General features: G+C 46.7%; 1 protein-coding gene across 3 annotated transcripts in view; it reads right to left on the bottom strand.

The window, feature by feature from the left end:
• Positions 1-1,993: 1,993 nt before the first annotated feature.
• The window catches only part of CNNM2 (cyclin and CBS domain divalent metal cation transport mediator 2), a 115,569-nt gene continuing 96,480 nt past the window's right edge, over positions 1,994-21,082 (bottom strand). The window contains exons 5-8 of one of the 3 annotated variants that reach the window (XM_036385450.1): positions 18,512-18,605; positions 16,052-16,117; positions 12,241-12,425; positions 1,994-10,039 (exon numbers count right to left, since the gene is read on the bottom strand). In XM_036385450.1, the coding sequence (XP_036241343.1) occupies positions 9,830-10,039; positions 12,241-12,425; positions 16,052-16,117; positions 18,512-18,605 (555 nt within the window). In that variant the 3' untranslated portion in view covers positions 1,994-9,829. The remainder of the gene's footprint in view (positions 10,040-12,240; positions 12,426-16,051; positions 16,118-18,511; positions 18,606-21,082) is intronic. The other 2 variants (XM_036385452.2, XM_036385451.1) reach the window with 2 other exon arrangements.

Below are 21,082 nucleotides of genomic sequence, written 5' to 3'. Positions count from 1 at the left end.
GGAGGCATGCGGCTGCAGAAAGGGAGGTCTGGGGAGCTCCATGCATTCCTCCTTCCCAATCAGTCACCACAAATAGCTCACTCCCAGCCCAGGGCTATTTCTGACTGAGATGGGCAGAAGAGTCTTCAAGGCTGGAGCAATGGAAAGTATTTGACCCTCACTTCATGGTGGGAAAGTGTCAGGCAAAGCCTGACAGAGGCACAGGCACTGCCTGGCCTTGTACCATCCTGTCCATCCCGCGCTGGCTCCACCATGAAGTTGTGGAAACCACGGACCAAGAGCCAGGGTGGAACTTCTTGCCCTGGCTGGCACTGGGGACACGGTCACAGCCCAAGTGTCCAGCCCACACCTCCCTCAGGCAGCTGCCCATGGCTGATCTGCACCAGCTGCCGCTTCCCAGAAGCCGCTGGCCTGACAGCACCTGTGTCTCCATTCACTCTGCAGAGCCTCAGGGAAAGCTCCTGCTGCTTTCTGCAACCTGTGCCCCAGCCCAGGGACAGACATGCTTTGCTTTTGCCCACCAGCAGATTGTCTCCTGCAGCAAAAGCCTGGTGGAAGCAAGGTGAGCATGGGGGAACAGGCCTCAGCCCCTGTCCCGAGCTCTCACTGACCTGATTTCTGCTTTCTCCCACTTTCCTCACCACCTCCCCTGCTCTGTGGAGCCAGAGGGGGCTCACAGGGGCTGCACAAACCAAACCCTACCAGAGACAGGAACCCAAGGCTCACTGCCCTTCACCACAGCCCTCAGACATTGTGTGTTGGGCACTGCCACTTCTGACCAGGTCCCAGCCATCAGAGCTGCTCCCAGCTCCTCCTCCTTTAGCCACCTCCTCGCTCAGCACAGCAAGGCCCAGCTGCACTCTGTATCAGGATATGCCTGACCATGATGGAGGGTGCAAAGCCCTCTGCCAGTCCCTCAGCCATTCCAACCTCTGGCCTGAAGCCCCAGCACGGCAAACGTGGATAAAGAAACTCTGTAACTGCAGAGCCACCGCTCCACCTGGCCCTGCACAAGGGGCCTTTCCCTCCAGCAGACCAGCCCTGTGGGCCACTGGCTGCAGAGCCCGGCCATGGCAGGAGGTACTGCTGGAGCCCTGGGTACAGCTTTGGGCACTGCTCCTGCCCTGCTGCCACAGCGGCCTGGACCTAGCAGCCAAAATCCATCCCACCTCCCTGCAGGGACCTGGCCTCTTATACCTTCCCTTCCAGAAGTCCTGGGCTCTCTCTCTCCCGCTCCTCCTTCCTGCTGCTCATTACCACCAGAGCCAGCCTGAAGTTGGCCTCTACATTAATTCTACTTCCATCATGCTTCCATCCCCCCATGCTCCACCAGCTCCCAGAGACAGGCACACACAGGGGAGCAGGAGCCCTCAAGGACCTGCCACTCTCTCATGGTGAGGGAGGTCCAGAGGGATCGGGCCATCCTGCAGCACAGAAGCAGGGACAGAGGCTGCACTGGGTGCAGCAAAAATCCCCACAAAGTTTGAGCAGCTGCTGCCCATTTTGCTAACCCAGGGTCTGGCAGCTCAAGAGCTGAGCATGACAAAAGCTGGGGGCAGGGAGAGCAGCTGGGTGGAACAGCCGTGAAGAGAAGAGGGGCTGAGGGATGGCAGAAGCACAAAATGGGCACAGGGCAGGGCTGTATGTGACACACAGGACAGGGCTGTTCCTCCACCAGTGTGAGCTGAAGTGATGGTGAGCAAGGGCCTAAGCACAGGTTCGCTCTCCTGCTCAGAATTGTCTCTGTGGCTGCAGGCTCCACTCAGCTCCACTGCCAAACCCCAGCATGGGGGGAGCAGGCAGCAGCACCCAAGTGCAGGGGATGGATGAACTCACTGCACCAAACTTCTCCCGTCCTACAGAGCCATCCCATGCCAGGCACGTCCCTCACTGGAGAGCCCCGGTGACGGCCGCGGGCAGGAACGCGCTACGGACAGACAGACAGACAGACGGCATCTGCACCCAGAGACAAACACCACCTACGGAGAGCAGGTTGTAAATAAGGGGTTTTTATTACTGAAAGAAAAACTCCCTCACTCTTGAGGGAACTTCAGAAAGTCAGCTGCTTGCCATTGCCACCAGCTTCCCAGCCAGCCCCTGACCAGCAAAGCCACCAGCACAGCCCTCCCCAGCTCGAGGACTGAGGTAAAAGTCCTCTGGTCTTGAGGCCCAGACCCACCAAAGCGAAGAGCAACACCTGCCTCTAAAGGAACAAGATCCAGCCTCTCTGCAGCTCTTGGCAGCTGAAGTGGAGAGTAAAGACTGTTAAATGTGCCAGTAGGAGAGATCTGGGTACAGGATCACAGACATCAGCCCCACCACCCACATGCCAAAATCTGTCCCTTGGAAATGAGGGGAGAGCACAGAGGAGGGAAAAATGCATAAACTGGAATGTTCAACAGAAAAAAAAATCATCATTTATCTAAAAAGAATAGAAATAAACAAAATGCTTTAAAACAAAATCACAAAATATACAAATAAATCTGGTACAAAATAAATAGGAAAGATTGGAAATCTACAACAAAATTGGAATAATTATAAAATTAATTTGTATGACAATCAGTATATGAAACGTATACACTTCATTCAGGATTTCAGTTGTGCTTATTCAGGTTTATGTACACACATGGAAATACTGTAGTCAGAACACTACAACTCTGGAAACCCGAAGTCATGTACAATATGATACAATTCTCAAAGACCACACACGATGGCAAATAAGACACAGGGAAGAGCTGGCTGGAGAGGGATCAAACAGCCATGAAAATGCACTGCAAAGGGAGACCCACCATGCTCTGGAATGGGGGGACCAAGGCCGAGCCAGCAGCAGCCAGGGCAGGGCCCAGGGCAGCCAGGAAGGAGAAAGGTTTGGTGTGAGACCTCTGGCTGCTGAGCACCAGCTGCTCATGGCTTCCAGGAACACATCTCAAGTATTTGGGGTTTCAGATTCACTGTGTTTGGCATCCAAGCACCTGCCCAGTGATTCAGGTGTCAAGGCCGGCTCTGCTGGAGAAAAAAAATGCCAAGAGCTCTGAGGTCCCTCAGCAGGGCCTGACCCTGAACTACTGGTAAGCCACCCTTGTGCTCAGGAGAACATGGATCAAATGGGACCACAGCACTTCTGCTGGGGTCCTGGGGGGATTCAACTCTCCAAATTCCATGTGATCTCCAAGGAAGGCAGAGTCCCTTGAGCAGCATCTCCTACCCTCAGTGTGAGAAATGAAGGCAGAATGGCTGCAGCATGGCCCATTCCTGACTGCTGCCCCTCCTTCTCGCCTTCCTGAACACTCAATTAAAGCCCAGTGAGTGAAGCAGAGGAGCAGCTGGGCTGTGAACACAGCTGTCACAGAGGCCACAGTGCTGAATCCAAGCCAGCACAATGCAGAAGGACAGAGCACTTACCCTGGGTGGAAACCTGCCAGCCCAGCCCAGCCAGCCCAGCCTGCTGGACCTGAGACTTTTAAGCAGGAATGACACTAGAGCTGATCCAGGCCCAGCCAGGCTGTCACTTCTGAGAAGAGGAGCTCATCAGGAACCCTCACTCTCCCACAGCGATCTTTGGGACATGCATTCCATATTGGCACTTCCAACTAAAGGCATCTCACACCTACTAGTTTTTCACTTGTATTTGGAAGCATTTGGTTCAACAGTGATGCCTAGAGGATAAAACACCACCTTCTATGATAAAGCTCTGTGATCAGCAAACAGTTGAGAAGGGATGCTAGACTGCTACACCAAGCACTGAATGCTGGGACAAGCCCTTCTTCCCCAACAAATCCTGCTACCAACCAACTGCCACGCTGCTTTCTGGAGAAGTCAACAAAGAAATCAAATCCACTCCTGGAGCATTGGAGCCACCTGCAGCCTTTCCATGTTTCAGGCTCACAACAGCTGACACAGCTCTAGCCTGGTTCCATGACAGGCCTCTTGTACCAAGTCCAGCCAAACCTCTGCTTCTGGGGGAGGACCAAACACCAAGCACTTCCTTGGCCAGAAATCTGCACTGAAGGAGCAAGAGCAGCCAGGGCACCAAGCACTGCAGGATCCTAGTGATCAGCCCTGCTCAGAGGAAAACAGAGCCCAGAGGCAAAACCTGAGAGGAGAATGATGTTTTTCAGGTGGAGACAGAAGACCAGCAGCTTTGAGTACCGTATTGCCAACATGAAGAACTGCTAAAAGTCTGACCTCAAGTAACAAGAAGAAAACATCACTTTGACTGAATTCAGTGCTACCAACCTACAAAACAACTCCATCTGCCACCTGTACCGTGCCACTGACTGGAGACAGCTTTCCAGCAATCCTCTCCCATCCCTGAAGCTCAGGAAAATATGCACACACCAGATGGAAAAGCTCAACTGTACCGCCTTGGACCCGCAGCAACAACATCTCCTCATCTGGATGCAGCCCTGAGACTGGCCCCAGAGGAACACAACCCAGCATGAAGCCAGGCTCCAGGACAAGAGCAAGACACCAAGCAGGATTGTTAAGGGGGCTCTGCACCAAGCCATGGATGTCCAGGTCCCCTGTGCTGCTCATGTGCTGCCCATGTGCTGCTCATGCTCATGTGGGAGTGAGGCCAGAATCACCATAGACATCACACCAACAAGAGACCTGCATCTGATAGACCAAATGCAGGGATGAGGGCAGCTGCCCAGCCCAGCCTGTGGTGCAGAGCCTGTGCCCCCTGCTGGCTAAGTCAGATGAAGGCTGCTGTCCCATCCATGCCATGGGAAGATGCCTGATTGTGTTGGTTAAGCTCATCATTTCACTGCTGGGCCAAACCAACCCTCAGTATCCAGTATCCAACCCTCAGACCCAGAATCTTTGGGTCTATGTAGAGCCCCAGCGTAGAGCCAGGTGGTGGGACAGGCAGCACATCTGGGGCTTACCACACCACAGCCAGGGTTCTTGCCTTGGGACAGGGCACAGTGTGGGCACAGGGACCCCTCAATGCTGGGTGGGCACCTTTGGGATGAAGCTTCAAGTCAGCATCACAAGAGGTATTCTGCAGCATCCTTCCCCACCCCCAGCCCCAATTTTCTATTGGTAATCCAGACACTGGATAACTTGACAACTGGTACACAGATACTAGATTTAAAACCACAGATGTGTGTATTAGACATTGTATAAAACATGGTACATCTCTCATGTGGGAATGATTTCTATAGAGAACGTAATTCTGCACAAGGAAGATGCATGTTCCAAGGGGTCCTGGACATTGTGGCTGTGTTCTCCATCATGTAAGATGCTTACACAGGATGCTCGTGAGGAGGAAAGGGCTGCTCTTTGCCATTGGCACCCCCACACCCCTTGGCTGAGCTCTGCAGAGATCACAGGAAGCACCACTGCTGCCCAAGCAGCCCCTCACACAAAACTGCCTCTTTGGTTTTCTTTGAGCTGATTTGAACCAAAACCTGACACCACCAGTGCCAAATCTCATCCTCATCCAAGCTGGGCCCTGAAAGCTGAGAAGCAGCAATGGGTGATGTGTGTGGGCAAACTCGCCCTGCTACCCCTGAGCTTCCTCCAGATCTGAGTACAAAGGACCATATCCTGAGACTCCTACTCTTGCCAGCTCCACCCACACAAAAAGGCACTTAAAGAAAAGAAGAAAAACAAACAAAAAAGCCCCCAGTGGTGAGGAAAGAAAAGGACGTGAGTCCAGGAGAAGAGGAGGAACAGAAAAGCAAGCATGTGAATGAGTGGCTAACCATTCTGCCAACAGGCCCAAGAACTGCACACCTTCAGCAGCCAGCCTCAGCTACCCTCGTATAGGTCTCAACCATCATCTCATTCCTGCTTAGTCTGGAGCAGGAGCTTACAGGGGCAAAAAAAAAAAAAAAAAATTGAGAGGCATCCATACATGACACAGGTTTGGAGGAGAAGTAGTGAGCAGAGGGATCTGCCCTGTGGAGCTCCTCTCCTGGTGCATCTGGATGGGGGAAGCACCTTTTCCTGCCATACAAGCCCTGGGGCCCCTGCCCACAGCCAGTCCAGACACCCTGCCAGCCTTCCTCATCCCACTGTGGGATAACCCATCCAGAGCTCCTCTAGGACAGCAGTCTCCAGCTGCACTGGGATTTCAGGGAGTGGACAAGCTGGGAATAAAACAAGCACTTTGTAAACTCCAAAGGGTCTGAGCCTGCGGCATGGAGTGGCCGAGGCTGGTTTGCTCCCCAATGAGCCCCTCTCCTCTCAGAACTAATGTGCTTCATATGATCTCCACATCACCAGAGTCAGTCTCATTTGGAGAAAGATTCTCACTGGAAAGCAAGAACATTCCTTCACTCTTTACAAAGATTTGGCAATACACAGAATTTAAAAAAATAAATCATAGTTACAACAGATTCAGGTTCATTTCATTTAAAGGAAATTCAACCAACAGGAGTGTAAAAGATATAATTCACAGTTGTGCATTTAAGATATTAGTGTTGAAAACCTCACTTCAAAGAACTCTTGTGCAAAATTGTATTGACAGTAGAAACCATGGCTAGATGCCCTCCCAGCCTCCCCCGGCCAACAGGCCATCATCCACCCTGCTGCCTGCACCCAGAGGCAGATGGGCGAGGGGAACAAAGGCAGCAGCAGGAGTTGACATAGGAAGATGCAGTATCCTTTCTACAAGTCAAAGCCTGGCCAAGGTCTGAGGTCAAGTCCAAGGATTCCCAAAGCCACCAGCCGGTGCCCTGTGCTGTGGTGATGGGCTGTGTGTCCTCGTGGCACTGCAGCACAGCATCCAAGAGCCCCACGAGGCAGAGGGGGCAGATCTGCTCGGGCAGGGCACCCCTGCAAGGGCACGGAGTGGATGCTGTGGCATCTCCACTGCAGCCAGGAGAGCCAAGCCCTGGCATCAGCAACGCTGTCCCAGTGCTCAGAGGGATCCTGAGCTGGGCACAGGGCTCCTCTGCTGGGATGGTTCCCACCAGGAGGGCTGGGAACCCCTGGCATTTGTTAAACAGTAAAACTGTAAATACCCTGAGAACAGGGAGACAGGATTTTTCCCCTCCAGGGAGAGGACCATGCTTTGTTCTTCAAGCTAATTAGTAGTAGCAGCTCCTAACCCCTCTGGGCCAGGTATGTATTTTCCATATGAAATGCATCTATAATCAACTATTTTTATGGAAATTAAGTGAAATTACTTCACTTTTCATTATTTGATCTATACAAATGATGAAAAACAGTCATGCAAAAAATTGCCTGAAAATTTTGGAACAGTGCAGCATGGGCAGAAGCAGGAGGTATTTGCTTTGGGATCACATGGCTTTGGTTGGAAAAATTTGCACTCTTTTTTTTTTTGCCTTTTTCTTTTTTTTTTTTTTTTAAAAAGGGAAACGGACATTGAAACAAATCCTCAACCTGCCATAAGAAGCAGAAGTCAGATCCAGTGAGCAACCTCATCCTGGAGAGAGCTGCCTTGACTTGAGCCTTCCCTCCTTTGGCAGGTTTGACAAAACGGATACTGCATCTCAAGTTCACCACCGTGTCAAACACTTCCAACAAACTTTTACATTCAGCAACACTAGATAAAAACTGGCGAGATGAGTCCCTCGCCGAGGACAAACGCTGTAACATCTGGACATTTTGCTCTGTGAGAAAGGTGCAATATTGGCAGCCCTCTGGGAAGGCACAAGGCTTAGGCCAGCCCATGCTGCTGTCAAGCCGTGCGCTCTCAGCAGTGCTGGTGCACATCAGAGCAAGGGTGGGATGGAGGCTAAGGAAACACTTTTGGATGGGAAAAGTCAAAAAGCTACATGTGAGAGCAAGGCTTTGGAGGGCCTGTTTCCTCCTCACTGGGTGCACAAGTTGGATACTGTGCAATTTCTATGCCCCTTGCAGGGACTTCATCCTCATGGGTGGCTCCCATCGGGATGGACAGCAAAAATTAGGGCTGCTTTGTGAAGATGGAAGAGAGAGGAGGAGGAGGGAGACAGGCAAACCCAATTGGCTTTGACACCACACACTCCAATTCCCAGGGGGAGATCCTGCAATGGAATATTGCACCTTTCCAGCCACCAGTCACACAGAGACCACGGGAACTTGCAGCGAGTGCCTTCCAGAGCCCGCGAGCAGGAGAGACGGGGCAGGCCTGCAGGCACAGAGAGCTCTGAAAGCTGCATTTGGGGCTGGGGGCTTCATTGGATGTCCCCAAAGAGATTATCCACGTGTAAAGAAAGGGAAATGCTACATAGCCAGGGGCCATAGCAGGGTTTTGAAGCAGAGAAACCACAAAGCCTGATTTATCAATCCAGATACTGATGTTCACATTTCGTTTGAGACAGCATTGGAAGGGGAGAGGACTGGGGAAGACAACTTTCTTTTTTTATTCATTTGAGGACTTTGATTTCATCTGTGGAAATCGGTGATGCACAACTGCCATAGGGTGCCTCTTGCTGGCACCCAATCAGCATCCAGGTTTTTGGGGTGGAGGAATTGGTTTCTGCTGCCCAAGGCAGGTGTTGCCCTGCACTGGTGGCAGCTGGGTGGGAGGCTCTCTGCTCTGCTACCTTGGTAATCCCTACAATGGCTGTTAAAAGGGGCAAGAGAGAAGGAAATGCACTGAATCCACTCAAAGGAATGAATGTGGCTGGGAACAGCCTGGAAATGAACCTCTCTGATTCCCTGAAGTGCAACACACTCGCGTCTGGAAAGTTTAGTCAGCTCTTGGAGAGTAGAGGATGGTTCTGGCTCCTCAGCAGTGCCCATCCTTGCACTGGCAGAGGTTTACTGTCACCTGGAGCATGTACTTTGGCTGTAATTGTAGCAGCATCTTCTGTGTTAATATTAGAGATTACAGGGGGGACAGGGACTGATGTTCTGATACTCAGCAAAGTCTGCACCATCTGCTCTGGCCAAGGTAACGGTGCACACACCACTACAGCCCGGGAGTGTTTAAAAACTTGGTGTCTCAAGGCTCACAGATTACTTCACCGTGCAATTGGCAGGAACATCAATGAAAAACCACCCAGTTACTTCACAATGGAATATCACACCCGTCTTTCATTTCACGCGACTGCAGTTTTGCCAATTAATTCCTTCCCCCCAGTATCATCTTCAACATACACGAAGGTTTTGGAGGTTACAAAACTGTAAGTGTAACAATGCTTTTGCCTGTTTAACAAAGAAACCTTCTGAAATTTGAAACATTATTAAATACCAAAGTAACCACTCCTTCCCTGAAAATTAACTGCAAGAATGTAATAATCCTCATCTCTTGGTCCTCCAGGTGGCTGAAACCAGAGGTTCCTTGAAGCTTGCTCCTTCTTAGGACACAAATAACACACAAGTACCAGTTACTAACTTTTTCAACAGGGTAACAAAAAGGACCACAGAGGGGTGAGAAGAGGCCTAAGGACATTGGAGCCAATTCACAAACCATGACAGAGCCCATTTGAGGTTCATGAGGGACAGAAACAATTTAAAACTCTGCAAAATACTTTTTAAAAACATGATCTCTCTTGAAAAAATAATGGAGGAGCTTTTAAACTTCCCCATATGTGTCTGAGGAGGAAAAACCCAACAAAGATCAAAAGTACAGATAAAAAATAAACATAATTCTACTTTGCAAGAAGAATTCTCATCGTTCTCAGGGGTGGCTCACCATTCCCAAATTACGTTTGGGTCTTTAGTCTCTCTTGCTCTTTGCTCCTTTCTTCCTGTTTCTTCCTCTTCTGCTCCCAGAACGGACACAAAAGTCTTTGGTCTCAGAACACTGGATGCAGCAGTGTTGCAAGCACACACTAACGGTGTTCACACTCGGGGAGGAGGCAGGAAGGAGCGAGGGCTGGTCCTGCTGAGGAGATGGGATGGGTGGGTTGTGGGGAGTCAGCTCCTAGATGGCTCCTTCACTGTGCATACTGTGGTTGGGCTTGTTGTGAGTCACACAGTTCTGTTCGTTCAGCAGGTTTGCTGTCTCGTCTGGCAAACCATCGTGCAGCTCCGTAAGAGTCAGTTCGATTTTAGTGTTTTCACTGTCCGAGGACTGAGGTGTTTTGTCCATCCGAGATGCCATCAGGGCATTTTGGTACTGCTGTCTTGAGATCTGCTCCAAGAACAGGGAAGAAACAAAAGAAGTCAGTCACACTTCTATGCCTCCTGTGGAGCACACTGAGAAGATAAAGCTTCCTCCCTTTCCAGATCACCACACTTCAACCCCTCTTTACCTGTTTCCATAAAACATCCCTGCGCTTTGCAAGCCTAGAGCACCCCAGCTCAACACCCACAGCATGGTGACATTTCCAGGGAGGATGGAAGAACAGTGCTGTGCAATCACCATGCTGTTCAAAGGCAGGGATTTATTCCTATGCAGAGATTTTTAAATCAGACCTCCATTTCCCTCCAACCATGCACACCTTTAGGACCAGAACCAGAGATCAGTGAAGCCTTTCTCCCAACTTCAGTGAGCTCCTGGTGAGGCTCTAAGTGTCCCTATAGAGCCAAGCCAGCTCTATAGGTACAAGTATAGAGTACAAGCATTCCTGCTCTTGTCTAGGCCAGCAAACACAGCAGGAGCTACAGCCTTATACATAAGGACATTTGAGTCTAGGAAACACTGGAATGCCCATAGAGATGAGAACAAATTAGCAACCCATGAAGTTTTCCACTGGTCTCTGCAAGAGCTGTCTGTACTCAGCAGAGCAGCGATGACAAGAGCTGGCCTAGAGCACAGAGTGACACTGCCCACGGTGCCCCAGGGACAGGGAAGCCCATAGCCTCCAAACATCTGCACGTGGTGGTGGAAGGCAGAATTCCTCCTGGAGCCACAAGCAACCAGCCCTGTGAACTCCTCCAGGCCAACCTTCTCAGCCAGGACAGGCAGCAGGATGCATGTGCACTGGCAGCCCCATGACCCCACAGCAGTGGGTGATCTTGGCAGGCAGGAAGGTGGAAGAGATGAAATGACTTCTAGAAAACTGTAAATTTCAGTAGCAACACAAGAAAGGGACTGGAAATGGACAGAATCAGATGGACCAGGTCACAATTCCAAAAGCAAAATCCAAACATGCATGAGCAGGTCACAATCCCGGTTTTACAAGGTAGTAATTGAATGAATGACCATGTGGCACAGTGAAAACACTAATGTTGAGTACTCTGACCTATGTGTAAAGCAGAGTGATGCAAGAAGAGGTGTGCAAGTCTGTCTGCAGAGATACCAGGACAGTTTAACATTCATTAGCCTCGGTATGAACACAGTGAGATTTGGAAGGATTTCACATAAACCAGCACAGGGTGAGCAGCAGCTCTGTACAGCAGATCAGCCATTGAAATCTGTAGTGAGAATCAACTGCCCAGTGATAAACATCTACTGATGTAATCCTTGAAGGATTGAACCATTGACCAGTACACTTGCATCTCAAAGTTTTGACAGCAAGACTTTACTCTCCTTTTAAAATTTGGCTACAGAATACGCAGTTTAGCATTCTAGTATGTCTACCCTCTTCCACATCCTTAACATTGAATTAACTAACAGAAGTTCACAAATCACTTGAGTTGTATACAAACAAACTGTGAACATGCACTTAATTTAAGAAAAGCATCAATGTCAACTTCTGGCCATGGGACATCAGCTTCCCTGGACTCCCAGCTGGGCTGGAATTGCTGCCAGCATTAGCTGTTCCTCAGCTCAGCTAGATTTCCTCTCCCACAGGACTCGCACACATTTCAGCGTGGGATGATCCATGCTGGGGGACAGAGCTGTATTTCATGCAGCAACTCACTGGTAGTATGAGACATGAGCCTAATATATGTGAAGTTAAGATAAAGAGAAATGTCCAAGACTTCTCCAAGCAGAAGAAGGATGGCAAGTCGGAAAGCAAGATCAAGAACCCCAAACTGAAACCAAAATCAGAAGTGAATAAAAACTGCAACCAACAGTAAATGTCTCATCCTTTAGAAAAGGACAGTCTGATAATGAAGGGTCTCCATTTCAGATGGGTCCAAAAGCTTCACAAGGACAGGTCTGACTAAAAGCAGAGAGGTTATTTTTATAATATTTCCTCAAAGGACCTAAAATCCAGAAAATTATGTGACCAGCCTACATACAAGTCCAAATGAGAAGAACAATGAAGACAAATCAGTGGACAGCAGATATTGGAAAAAAAGTAGCTTAAAGTAACTTTAAACAGCTGCTTTCATAATGCTATTTACTCACAGAAGAATTTAGAGGGAATTCCCTTCCCCAGGCTCTCCATCCTACCAGCCAAGCCCGACTTTCCAGCGGGGTCTTTCTAGCTTTTTTCCTACCTTGACAAACTGAATGTCTGTGAGGGCTTTCACTGAGTAGTCTGGAACATACACTTGGAGGAAGGAGGCGTTCAGCTGGTTGTTGCTGCTCCCCAACGTCGGGGTCACGGCGTCGATGCGATCGCTCCGGTTTAAAGAGTCTGAGTGATTCAAGCCACAGGGCCGAGGTGGGGACTTGTTTTCAGCTAAGAGCAAGAGCAAGAGATTTCTTAAATCAAGTAGAAAGCTTTTAAAGTCACAAGTTTCAAAGGGACATAGTAAATTGTGATGCAGCATGAATAAACTGCAAATGCTTAATCCATTCATAAGTAGATATGTGGCTAAACAACCAAATTATCCTGAAAAATGGTACATTTTCAGTCCAGAGCTGGTAGTCAGCATCACTGAGTATGCCCTAAACAAACCTGTACATGTTTATGCTGCAACTGACATGTCCCGAGAACACAGTGCCTCAGCTGATGAGCAGAAACTACCACAGGAAGGTAACTTCCCAAGGCTCCCTTACAGGAGCTCTTGATAATCAGACCATGCTTAATATATATATTTTCTTAATCATTGTTACTTTAATCCACAGTCAGTCCCAGCTGAACCTTATCCCCTTTTATTTCACCTGATACCTACATATGCCTTGTTCCCTCAGCTAGAGCAGACATTTTTAGTAGGAGTAACAGAGTCCTCAGTGGATCAGAGTGCAGTGCACACGACAATTACGTCAACATTTCCTCTCAGTGCTTGAGGTGGCAAAACCTCAATGAAGGAAAGCAAACTCCATGCCAGCCAGTGACACAGACAAAACAGTCCACACCACAGAGAAAAATCTGTGTCCAGAAAAGGAGAACACTACAGACATAATTTTCCACCACTGGCCTTTAAGTCCTGCAGGGTTCCACTTGAAGACCTTGCAGCTGTCCCCTGTGAATGTGACTGGACACAGTCTGTCCAAAGCAAACGTGCTTCTGAGATACCACAGACATTCTGCATCTGAGGCTTCCACCCACACGGTGACCCAGAAGACAGGAGGGCACAAATACATCCTAAGAGAGACTCCCTCCTGCAGAAGGGCTGCTCCCAGGGCTCACACACAGTACATACTGATCAAAGAACTATCTTTGGGACCAGAAAATTATTGAATCTTAATGCATTTAAAACTCATTCAGCCAGCCCAAACTCAAACTTGATGTAAACTATGCTACTACTCACACTACATGATCCCCATTCTCATGCTGAAAGATCATTTTCATATAATCTTAAGATATAAAGTCTCTTTGAGCAAATCAACTAAAATGCCCTTAACAAGCTTTTTAAATTCCTTTTTGAAGACTTATCTACATATACTTTATTTCTTAAAAAGAACCTAAAAACGTCCCTTAAATTTAACCCTACCTCTGCCACCTAATCACTAGAAATATAATAAACATCTCCTTGTTCAAATGACACAGCCTGTTCCATGTCTCTGAATCCAGCCTTTCCTATACCTAACACTTTAGAATGCAGAATTGCCCTGACTCTTATTCCCACTTAAAATCCTTCTGATGTTGTCTTTCTTGGCCATTTCAAAAAGGGCAACAAAAAAATACAGGTTCTGACAGCTTGATAATTTCCCCACCACTTCTGCACCATGGAATTAATGCAGGTCCCTATGGCAACACCAAGTGCAGGCTTAGGGGAAAGCACTCAGAGCCTTGCAAGGTTTTCTTTTGTGCCAACTTGCCAACTTGAAAACCACAGCAGGCTGCAGTAACTGCTGCCAGGAGCCAAAACTCTACCTGCACACAGGGCTTGATGCTGAAATTACCACTCAGAACAAGGAACTGTGAAGGCTGGATGAATTTGTCCTTTTTCTCACCTGTACACACAAAATATGGCTGTGTGTGACAAGAACAGCCTCACTGCTGCTTGGGATAAAGGCTTCCATCTGGAACAACTTTACTCTAGTGTGACTTGCATCTGCCTTTTCTTTCCACCAGGGATATTATAGTACATTACTAATAAAAAACAAAGGATATAGAGCAACATGGCAAAGCATTATAAGAAAAAAAAGGGAGAGGTGAGACAAAAGGACACAACAAAAAGGTATGATTTCTAAAAATGTGAGGGAAACAATGTGATTTCTGGATCACATTCAGTTCAGAGAGAGAGAAGATAATGAAGAGGAAAGGGCACAGAAAGAACAGATGACAAACACCAGGCAGATCCATGTTAGATCTTCTCTACCCAGGTTTTCCCACACTCCTCACCTTTCTATACAGAGGATAAAGAGCACAAGCCACAAGATGGACATCAGTACAAGTGTATTATGAATTTGTGTTTAAACAACAGGATTATTTTCATAAGCACCCCACAAAAGGTCTGAGTTTCATCAAAACTGGTACAACCTTGCCACAGTGACCAGGCTTACACTATCAGTTCCTTACAAAGGAGATTCTTCCCACTGTTATGTTCCCCTGTTTATTTTTTATAAATTTTTTTATTTAACTGGGAGAAAAGCTATGAAAGTATGCTTCTGGAAACAACCTGTGCAAATTATATATTTATTTGTAGAATGGAAAAGGAAAAATAAAAGTAAAAAAAGAAGATCTGGCAAACAAAAGAACCAAGCGAAGAAAGATAATCAAAGTTGCCAAGCTTAAAGGAGAGACATCAGGTACTTCCATCAAAGAAAGATTAAATTTCTCCCCCTTCTTTGGTGTTTTGCAGCAGGAAAGTAACAGGGCATGAAAAAAATCCCCTGCAAGGCAACAACCTGTAGTTTGTTCAGAATGTGCGTGAAGATAATTTAGGGACCAATGATGAAATACATTTTCTTAAGCTAAAAAAAGAGGATGAAATGCAGGAAGCAGATGGTGAAAGTGTATAAAATGCATGATATGTATTAATGTTTAAGAGAAGCTTCACTTAAATATGCATATCATTATCTTGTTTGCTTTTAGTTCTGGGGGAAGATTGAAAAAAAAAGAAAAAACTTCAAAAGGAAGACGTATGCTCACTGTGGCCCAAAAGACTTTAGGATTCTGCTTTCCTACAGATTTTCTTGATGGGTTTCCATTTTTCCCAACCATTCCATGTATGCAGTGTCCGCTAAGCTCAGTTCTTGATGCTTCTCAATTTACAATCTCTCAACCACGTCTCGGAGCTCTTTTTGGCCCACTTTGTTCCCTTGCTGGTCTCTGCTCTTCAAAGGAATTTCTGTGCCAGTCAGCTTGGTGACACAGCAAGGAAATCACAACCAGAACCAGAAACCAGAAAGTCCTCCCACAACCTTCTTGTGCATTCCATTGCAAATCCATCCACTCAGCAGATCCCTGTGCTGGTCCCTGGCATTAACCTCCCTGAGAGAAAGCTCAAAGCTTTCCAGGAATTGAAATGGCCAGACTGTATACAAACCATAGAATTCACCCATATGAGAATATAAAATACTTTCATTAAATAAGTTTTCCTTTTATGGCAGTTCAGCAGCATACATTCTCCTCTGTCAAATGCATTTTCTTCAGAATTTTTTATGCCTCAGCTTGGGGAAGAATACATTCTTCTAAAAAATCTCCCCTCCTAATTTTCCACCAGCGTCCATATGAGAAAAAAGAACAAGCACACATTACCATGCACATTTTCTTAAAAGTGTTTTTACTTCTTCCCTTTTGATGACTGACCAGTTCCCATAAACAAAAGTTCAGGATACCTACCTGTGAGGCACAACTCTGTGCTGGACTTCTCCCTAATGAGCAAAGGGGTCAGACAAATACAGACTGCAGCTGACTTTTTATGGCATCAGGGCAGTCACAAGAATGGTGAAAATAGAAGCATGCAGATTTACCTGGAGAACCTGCTGCTAACAACTCTGTTCTGCTGACAACAAAGGTACGAGACAGGGACAAGGGAACTAGAAGAGGGAGAGAAAAAGGATGAGATCACGGCCAGAAAGGCGGCAGCTGTCCACACTCGACAGGGGAAGGAGCCAGCTGACAAACTGACCAACTAAAACCACAAGTGCAAATCAACTGTGAAAAAGCAAAGGGTTAAAACAAAAGCAAAACCAAAAAACACAATCAAATTTAGAAATAAACCAAAAAACAAGACCAAGGATTTGGAATGAAGTGAATAATTTTCACTTGCTATTTTAAATGACTATCCAGCACCAAACAGTCCATCAAGGTACACTCATGTTTTGAAATAGTTCAAAAGGAGCAGTGGTGCCCACTCCAGCCTGGAAGGCAAGAATTAAAACAAGGCAGAAAACATTCAGGGGTGCTCCTCCTTATAGGAGTCAAATAATAAAAATAAAACCAAAAGATAGTTCATAGTTCTTCAAGTTTCCAGTAAAATGTAACGTAAGGATGTGATTCTCGAAGTTCATCCCTGTTGGGATGGGTACTGTACTGCTCACCATTACTGCAAATCCGTCCCCAGCTGCAGTTAAAGAAAAAAAGCTTCACTCTTTTCTTAGTTTTCTATTTGTTGTTTATTTTCTGTGATTTTGTTTGTGGAGTTATTTTGGTTTTTTGTTGTTTGGTTTTAGTGTTTTACTCCAATGTTAGTGGCTTCATCTTCCAGGTGAGGACAGCAAGCATGTGTAATTTATTTAGGACCTACAGAAGAGAAGGATCTTTCATTCCACAATAACTTGTACTTTCCCTGAACTTTCCTGTCTATGCAGAGCAACAGGAATTTATTTTTATGAGCTGATCTCAACAGAAATCTCAGGATGCCACATCATGTAACAAATTCCCTGAACCTGGAGGCAAAGGCAACAAGATGAGGGATTTGCTACAGGTAAAAAAAAAAAAAAAAAAAGAACAAAGCCAACCAGTTGAAGGTAATTTCAAGATTGGCTGAGATTACTTTACAATAGTGCATATTCCTAAGTGCCACATGGTGGAATTAAAGATGGATTTCAGGGCATATAAAGAGGAGACCATTTCACCTGATAGGACTTGGGGCAACTGGAATGATTGTGGGGAGGATTAGGAACATAAAAAAAAACAACCCAAAACCCAACAACACATGAAAACATTCAAACTGAACAACACTGGCAAAACAGAGATGCCACAGGTGATTTCCAAGTGTAAGCCTGGTAGAAGTGACCATGCCTGACCACCCAGGCTCCATGCCTGGCCCTATTGCAAAAGCTGAGGGTATGATGCAGTTGTACATGTCTCACAATTCCTCATGAACATGGCTGCTATTACTGAGATAACATCCACCCAGTGTTCTGCATGCTTTAAAATCTCTCAAATCTCAAAAAGTATAAGCTACTGACTAAATTAAAGTGCACATAATTAAGGAATTATTCTTGTCTGTAAAGGTGAGCTCACAGAGGTCCAGAGAACTCCTGCTGATTGCAGAGTCTAACAAGGTTACACTCATAACTCACAAAAGCATTTTCATTCCACCACAATTTGACAGTGTACACACACACAGGTAAAGGAGCACTCCAGAGTGTACAATTAAAACAAGCTGCCTCTCAAGTGGAATCTAAACCCTGCTGTGACAGGACACAATTTCAGCATGAGAAACATCTCTCCCTGGAGCTGAACAGGTGGCTCTGTGTCAGCAGAAGGCCAACAGCAGCTCCAGTGCCCCAGCTCACCCAGCAGGGCTGTACATTTCCAGCTGAGGGCAAGACCTACGTGGTGACACTGCTGGCAATAAAATACATCACCAAATGCTGAAATGTAGCTGAAATACATGGTGAGAATACAAGAATTCCCCAGCCATTGCCAGTGAGGTGCTGACTTGTGTGGCTACCACTTGTGTGCTGGTAGGTGGCTCACACTCACCCTCAGACACCACCTCTTCCCCCTCACTGATTTCTCAGGTACATTTCCACACAAGCTGACAGGAGCAATTGCTTTTCTGGCACTGCTCCATCCTTTCTCTCCAGACAGCTTTAGGCACGAGACTGGTAAAGAGAACCATCCCCAAGCTAACCAGGTGGTTGCTCCTCACACCACTAGATGTCCCTCTGCCACTAATTATTTATTCCTGTTAATTCACTCCCTGTCACCCTGCCACGAGCAAAAAGACAAAGCTTTCCACCAGTACCAGCACATCCCTTGCTAAAGTCAACACTCACATCCTCTGGGATCTGGCAAACCACTGCCAGCTGCTGGGTCCTGGAGTCAGTGCCAGTGTCACCACTGGCCAGTCCCCCCAGGGACACTGAGGCAGGTTGTGCTGGCAAGGAGGTGCCAACCCCATCAGCCCCACAGACACAGCAGGGCAGGACTGTGCAGGAGCTCAGACTGTTCCAAAAGCAGAAGATAAGAGCACATACCTGGTGATGCTGTGAGGGCCATCACCCCATAGTAGGAAAAAGCACCAGCTTCAAACTTCATCCCCTCTTTCCCAGCCTCCACTTCCACTTTCCCCTGTTAAGGAAAAGGAGAGAGAGCTGCAATTAAAAGGGACCATGGGTCTCAAGGCACAAGATCAGACCTGAGCCCTGAAAGATAGTTTTGCCTGACACCCCTAAGCAGTGTCATGGTCCCTGCAGTTTGTAACAGTGCACAGACCCTGAAGGGCAACAGGCATTTGTGCCCTGTGCTACCCTGGTCTTTGATACCTTGAGGCCAGCAGAAGTCTCTGCAGAGGAGCAGGATCAGGATCACCACCCAGCTTTGGTAGGTACTATTGCTCTGCTCCAAGTTGCCAGGCTGTTTTCCTTTACTGCAAAGTGAAAAAATACTCCCCCAGTAGCACAAGCTTAAACATAGCACAATCATCTGGGATCTTGAAGTACCTAGACATTTTGGGGCACAGCTCACATCCACACAGAATTCCCTCTAAGACAAACACAGGAAGGGAGATAATGTGTGAGGAGGCTGGCAGCCTACACTGATGAGATTCCCACAGAAATAAAGCCCTTATTGCTGAAGGAGCAGCCTTGGGGCTACTTTGGTCTTGATTTCTAGCAGTTTTACAGATTTCAGCACCCTTAAAAGATCCTGCTCTTTTGTAGAGTGTTGCCTACAAAAGACCCTCAGTGCTTCCCAAGCTGTACAAAACTACACAACCATGCAAGTACATCTGTTTCTGATTTGGACTCAACCAAATGTATAACATTATGTCCTACACAGGACTCCAGAACAGAACCCACCACATCAAACAGCTGTAAAACATCCCAGTCACTCTGGTATACAAGTAGTCAAAAATAATTGTCTTTCACTGGGGCCTATTTTTCACATCCATCCATCCTTACTGCACTGAGACTCACAAAACACCGCTGCAGACAGAAGAGATCTCATCCAGCTTTCAGGCTGAACTACACAAAATTTGGAATTTCAGGCAAACAACATAATTACCAACAATGCCTCCTTTCTTCTGGCTAAGCTGGGAAGGGGAGATAGACTGTGCATCCCAGCTGTACTAAGGAAGACTGAACATCATCTGAACACAATTGGGTGAAAATGAGGCCAAAAAGTAGAATTTATTTCTAAGTGTTTATTTCATTAAGCCCACTTAAAATAAATAATCATGCCTTTAAAGTTACAGTACTGAACACAAGGGCAGAGAAAGGTGATAATGATCTCAACCTGCATGAGCCCCAATACCAAGTCAGTTTATCTAACTGTCCCAGATGAGAAAAACCACAAAATCTGCCAAGCAGGAAAATAATGCCCTCACAAATCCACTTTCCTGCTATCACAAGCAACAGCTTCATATAAATCCCTTTTAAAACCAGTTTCACTCTATGAAACAAAAGTAGCTTATTTCTTCATTATAAGCCTTCCAAAAGGTACAATTTTGTCACCCAGGCAAAGACTGGGTACACACAAGAAGAATATACATTTAATTGTTTACTGGCATGCATTTACTGTGAAGGCATTCTTGGTCCCTCAGTGTGAAAGAATAAGTCCAAGTCATTTAAATAACAAAAGCAGAGTATTTATCCCCTCTTGATCCTGGCAGAACCAACCTTGTTGCCATTTTTGTAGTATGTATTTGCTGCAACACTCACTTTTCCAAATGCATTATAGACCTGGCATGTTGTGTTTGCTAAATATTTATTGATTGCAAAATAGCACAGGAAGAACTGATTGTTCTTTTGTATTCCCATGTCCTCCATTTACATCTTTGCAGCATTACATCAGGAGGATTATCTTGCCTTTGCAATATTTCAGATTGTAACAATTCAGCATGTAAGAAAGAGGAGTTAAAGAGCTACCAGTGGCTCCTCAAACTCTTGAAAAAGATTTTTTTTAAATATCAGAATTATGTTGCATCCACAATATAATATCCCAGTGCTCTCACAGCTATTTATCACAGAGTGTTTAAACTTGTGCACTCCCCATTTCTATCTTAAAGGCCATGCTAGGATTTCAAGCCCTGTGTTAAAATTTCAGCTACAATGCCTGTGCTTTTACAACCAAAACTGATTTTCAGTTGTGCAGGACAGAGAAGAACCTTTCCAGCAAAATCTCTCTGAAAGGAGTATTCCTGTTTAAATGGTGGTAGATAGAAACTAAATTTCTGTGTAAAGCTTTACCTAAGCCATCCAAGCATTCCTGACTGGTAACAAAACTTGGGAGATGCCAGCACCGGAAGCAATCCTGTACAGAACACACAGAAAACAGTGCTCCCACAACATCCAGGGCTCCAATCTTAAAGCTACACAAGTGCAGGGATCTCAGGGCAGGGTAAAGGTGTGGATGGGAGGGTTCCCAGGGTCTGCATTCTGCTGGGCTGTAGCAGGAGGTGACATCAGTTCAGATGGCACAAGGCCCCCACTGACACTTGTGCTTCTCACTACACCTCAGGTACAGACTTCAAAACTGCATAGAAAAATGTCATTTCTCTAAACCATCAAACCCCCATGCCTCCTTTTGCAAAAGAAAAAGGCACAGCA

This window comes from Molothrus ater, chromosome 8 (assembly GCF_012460135.2).
Source record: "Molothrus ater isolate BHLD 08-10-18 breed brown headed cowbird chromosome 8, BPBGC_Mater_1.1, whole genome shotgun sequence".
Classification (NCBI taxonomy): domain Eukaryota; kingdom Metazoa; phylum Chordata; class Aves; order Passeriformes; family Icteridae; genus Molothrus; species Molothrus ater.
The sequence above is the reverse complement of the archived record's forward strand: the minus strand, read 5'-3'. Positions and strand labels throughout refer to the sequence as shown.